The sequence below is a fragment of the Colobus angolensis genome, unplaced genomic scaffold, assembly GCF_000951035.1.
Source record: "Colobus angolensis palliatus isolate OR3802 unplaced genomic scaffold, Cang.pa_1.0 Scaffold439, whole genome shotgun sequence".
Lineage (NCBI taxonomy): Eukaryota > Metazoa > Chordata > Mammalia > Primates > Cercopithecidae > Colobus > Colobus angolensis.
The window spans coordinates 1,903,027-1,908,029 of NW_012117810.1; the positions used below are offsets into that span (position 1 = coordinate 1,903,027).

The 5,003-nt window shown below is 50.1% G+C and overlaps 1 protein-coding gene across 1 annotated transcript in view; it reads left to right on the plus strand.

Moving 5' to 3' along the window:
- LOC105522642 (sodium/potassium-transporting ATPase subunit alpha-2) overlaps positions 1-4,258 on the plus strand; it is a 15,517-nt gene extending 11,259 nt beyond the window's left edge. Inside the window, exons 8-13 of the mRNA XM_011957213.1 lie at positions 914-1,182; positions 2,015-2,213; positions 2,343-2,452; positions 2,630-2,764; positions 3,453-3,642; positions 3,773-4,258. Of these exons, the coding sequence (XP_011812603.1) occupies positions 914-1,182; positions 2,015-2,213; positions 2,343-2,452; positions 2,630-2,764; positions 3,453-3,642; positions 3,773-4,047 (1,178 nt within the window). The 3' untranslated portion in view covers positions 4,048-4,258. The remainder of the gene's footprint in view (positions 1-913; positions 1,183-2,014; positions 2,214-2,342; positions 2,453-2,629; positions 2,765-3,452; positions 3,643-3,772) is intronic.
- Positions 4,259-5,003: the final 745 nt, after the last annotated feature.

Consider the following 5,003-nt stretch of genomic DNA (forward strand, 5'->3'; position numbering starts at 1 on the left):
TATATATATATGTTAGATATGGGGTCTCACTATGTTACCCAGGCTGGCCTCAAACTCCAGGGCTCAAGTGATCCTCCTACCTCAGTCTCCCAAAGTGCTGGGATTACAGGCATGAGCCACTGAGCCTGGCCAAATTTCCTAAATTTTTAATGTACTAAGATTTTGAAATTTACATTTCCCACAATTGATTTATTCAGAAATGCCTAGTAATATATTCCTATTGCTTACTCTGCAATTGGCCTTGAAAAGCGGAAAGGAAATAAATGAGATATTTGTTGGGCGCCCACTATGTTCCAGGCACTGGTCTAAGTATATTAGAGCATGATCTCATCTAAATATTAAAACAACACCAAGATGGGAATTCAAGCAAGGATTCAAACCCAAATTTGGCTGGCTCCAATGTGCCTGCTTTTTTCAATACACCACCCTTTCTTCCTGGAAGACCCCTGTAATGTCACACAAGGGTTAGCAATTGCCTGGCTTCTTCTATAGAGATTCATGCCTAATGTTGAGAAAGAAAAATCTTAAGACTGATTGGAAAATCCATAATGAGTGCTTTACTTTGTGTTCATAATATACTTTTGGATAGTATCAAGTATGGGATTGATTTTACCAAAATGCCACAGGCAATTTTTATTTATTGAATTTCCTCCATTTGACCTTTGAGATTATTTGCAAGCTTCTCCCCAGGCTCAAGTACAAGAGAAAATAATTTGCCATTGTATTGATTCTGGGATTGGCGATCTATCCAGGGAAAGGAAGGTCAAGTGGGGACAATCTACTGAATGTGGCCTCCAGATCTGCGGCTTGGGCTCATCTACCCTGTGATGGTTTTCCTTGCTCAGGAAATAGGATGGGACTGCAGTCCCTGGGAGCCACAAGGCACCCAACCTGATGTCCTACCATGTTGCAGGCACTGCCAGGGGCATTGTGATTGCCACAGGCGACCGGACCGTGATGGGCCGCATAGCCACTCTTGCCTCAGGCCTGGAGGTTGGGCGGACGCCCATAGCCATGGAGATTGAACACTTCATCCAGCTGATCACAGGGGTCGCTGTATTCCTGGGGGTCTCCTTCTTCGTGCTCTCCCTCATCCTGGGCTACAGCTGGCTGGAGGCAGTCATCTTCCTCATCGGCATCATCGTGGCCAACGTGCCCGAGGGGCTTCTGGCCACTGTCACTGTGAGTGGGTCAGGCTGAGGTGCCATCAGGGGAGGGTCCCACTACTCGTTCCTCAAAGTGATAGAGGCACAGTTGCTTGTAGCTTCTCAGTACTTTTTTTCCCCTAGAGTCACATATTGGATGCGATACTCAGAGATCACTTAATACATGGCTCAGAGTTTGAGTTGAGAAATCTCAGGTGGGGCTATACTTGGACACTCAATATCTGTTTTGGAGCTTGTCACGGTTATCTTTTCTCACAATCTGCCAGCAGTATGGGTCTCATTCCGGCCAAGTCTCCTGTAGATGCTGTCTCAAAGGTCACTGGTCACTAACCAGCAAATCCAGTGACCTTTTCTCAGCTCTCCTCCCTAACTCTGCTGCTGAAACAGATACTGCTGTCCACCCTCCTAGCATTCTCTCTTTTGTCGGTTGCTGTGATGTGTCACTATCCTGGTTCGCTTCTCCTCTGTCCCTTCCTGCTCCCCTTATAGTGATTCTCAGGCCTCAGCTTTCTGTTCTTCCTACACCCTGAGCGAGAGCCAATCTCCTCCCAGTTTCCAGTGTCCCTTCTGTGTGGATGACTCGGACATCCCTATGCCCAGCTCTGTTCTGGCCCTCTCTGGAGCTCTAGCCAAATGTCTCAAACCCCCTAATGGGCATTTCATCTTAATAGATACTCATGATCTCAACACATCTAAAATTGAACATTCATTATTTATAGCTAAGTCCCACCCATTCAAGTTAGTGGAGTAGAATCAAGGGAGGAGGAATGGAGCCACTGTCTAGGGTAAGGTTGTGGCCATCTCTGGCTCCAACCTTAACCTTTTTTATTCCCTTCTTTCTCTACCAGGTGTGCCTCACCCTGACAGCCAAGCGTATGGCACGGAAGAACTGCCTGGTGAAGAACCTGGAGGCAGTGGAGACACTGGGCTCCACGTCCACCATCTGCTCAGACAAGACGGGCACCCTCACCCAGAACCGCATGACCGTCGCCCACATGTGGTTCGACAACCAAATCCATGAGGCTGACACCACCGAAGATCAGTCTGGTGATTGGGTGCTCCAGAGGGAGTGGAGAGGATTAGAGGACACTGAGAGCAGTGGCGTGGCGGGGTGGGTGGGTGAGATAAAGGCTCTAAAGGGAGCCATGCTCCTGGTTCTCCCTCATTTTCTCCCAGGGGCCACTTTTGACAAACGATCCCCAACTTGGACAGCCCTGTCTCGAATTGCTGGTCTCTGCAACCGTGCTGTCTTCAAGGCAGGACAGGAGAACATCTCTGTGTCTAAGGTAGGAGATCGGGACACACAATAGGTGTGTTTTGGGGATGTCTCCAAAGACCTCTTGCTGGCCCCAGCTTTCCTTCTCACACGCTGTGACTGCGTTAGGGGTTTCAGTGCCCTCTTCACCTGATCCTCCACTCCCTTCCCTCCCACGCTGACACTGAATTCCGGTCTCTTCTGGCAGCGGGATACAGCTGGTGACGCCTCCGAGTCAGCTCTGCTCAAGTGCATCGAGCTGTCCTGTGGCTCAGTGAGGAAGATGAGAGACAGAAACCCCAAGGTGGCAGAGATTCCTTTCAACTCGACCAACAAGTACCAGGTCTGCTTGGGTTGCCAGGACAGAGGAAGAGAGAGGGATAGAAATAGGTGAGGGTAGACAAAGCCAAGGGGAATCATCACTAGGAGGAGTGGGGGTGTCTGAAAGTCACATTCCCTCCCCCTGCCAATCTCCCCAGGACAGCTCATATGACTGCTTGTCTGGTTGCAAGTAGACCCAGCTCCCAAACTTTACTCCATCCCTTACTACAATCTGTCACTCTCTCAACTCTTCTTCCCATAGCTCCCCATCCTCTGGCCTAGCCTTCCAACTCTTCTACCTCAGTCAGTGAAACCATAATTCTGTAATTCCTTTATGGTGCCCCTTAGCCTTTAGGCCAAGAATGTAATCTCAGCATTCCACATGATCCGTAGAGGTAAAGCTCCCTGAGGCCAGGTGGTGTTGGGGATGCTAAGGAGGGAGCCGTCCAGCCCCTACCACAGTGCCTGTCTTAAACTGACCTCAATAAATATTTGTTGAATGAATGACTGTCTTACGGAAGTGGCTCTCAGGTTACAAGTGTTGGAACTAAGAGGTCAAAACACCTCCCTGCACAAGGAGATTCTCTTTGCTGACAATCCTGGATGGATCCGGGTTACTTTACTAAGGTGGTTTCCTTACCAGCTGCTGCTTTATGCCGCGCTACCAAGACAAGCATGGCCATCTCTGTAACTGCCTGTCGTCTCTCCAGCTGTCCATCCACGAGCGAGAGGACAGCCCCCAGAGCCACGTGCTAGTGATGAAGGGGGCCCCAGAGCGCATCCTGGACCGGTGCTCCACCATCCTGGTGCAGGGCAAGGAGATCCCACTCGACAAGGAGATGCAAGACGCCTTTCAAAATGCCTACATGGAGCTGGGGGGACTGGGGGAGCGTGTGCTGGGTGAGAGGCCAGAAACAGGAGGCCCAGAAGGGGATTCCCAAGCCTCTGCAGCATCCCTGGGATGAGGGACTGTGGGGGTGTCCAGGAAGCCATCCTGCGGCTCTCACTGCTCCCTTCTGCCCCCTTTCAGGGTTCTGTCAACTGAATCTGCCATCTGGAAAGTTTCCTCGGGGTTTCAAATTCGACACGGATGAGCTGAACTTTCCCACGGAGAAGCTTTGCTTTGTGGGGCTCATGTCTATGATTGACCCTCCCCGGGCTGCTGTGCCAGATGCTGTGGGCAAGTGCCGAAGTGCAGGCATCAAGGTACTGGCCTCCCTTCCTCCCCTCCATCCTAGCCTCCCTCACGCCAGAGGTCAAGGAGCTGCAGTGGCTGCTGCCGTGGGGAGGCCCAGGCCACAGTGACCTCCTTTCCACTGACTCACAGAAGAAGCTGTCCATCTGCAAGGAAAGTCCCACCCCTGCCTTGGAGAACTCACCCTCATCCCTTTTGCTCATAGAGGCCGCTTAGAGAGGCCATTGTCCCATGCCCCTCCTCTCCCTCCCTGGAATAGCTCATTGTCCCATCTGCATGTGCATCCTTCCATTCTGATTTGAAGCACAATCTGTCACTCCTATTTTGGAGACCTAGTTGTCCTACTCTTCCCAACTACTGCCCACCCTCTCTGTCAACTTAGGATGGGATTAGCAGGCTCTTGTATGCTCCCAGTGGCTCAGCCCATAACCCCACAGAATGCCTCCAACTCAAGGTTCTCTTGTTCAACTGCAATTGCTTCTCATTGACAACTCCCTCCTGTGTGCTATGTTTGTTGTTTGTTCAACAAATATTTATTGTTTACTGTGTATCAGACACTGTGCAAGGTGCAAACTCTAGCACCTTGCACAGTGTCTGATACACAGTAAACAATTTGTGTCACATGACACATCCAGATGGGTCCAGGTTCTGTGGGTACTGTGCCAAGGAGGACGCATATAAATCATGCACTATTCTAAGCACTAAACCTGTATGATTTCATTTAATCTATACAACGACCCTGGGAATAAGCACTAGTATTTTTCCTTTTTTACAGAGAAGGAAACTGAGGCACAAAGTAAAATGCCAAGGCCACATAGCTGGTGTAAGTCATAGAGCCAGTACTTGAACCAAGGCAATCTGCTATTTCTTAACTATCACACGAGGAGACTTGGTGCTATGTGTATATGTGGTTTCTGAATCCCATAACCACTCTGTCTCCAAGGCAGGCATCATTATCCCTGTTAAGAGTAAAACAAGGCAGGCCGGGCGCGGTGGCTCAAGCCTGTAATCCCAGCACTTTGGGAGGCCAAGACGGGTGGATCACGAGGTCAGGATATCGAGACCA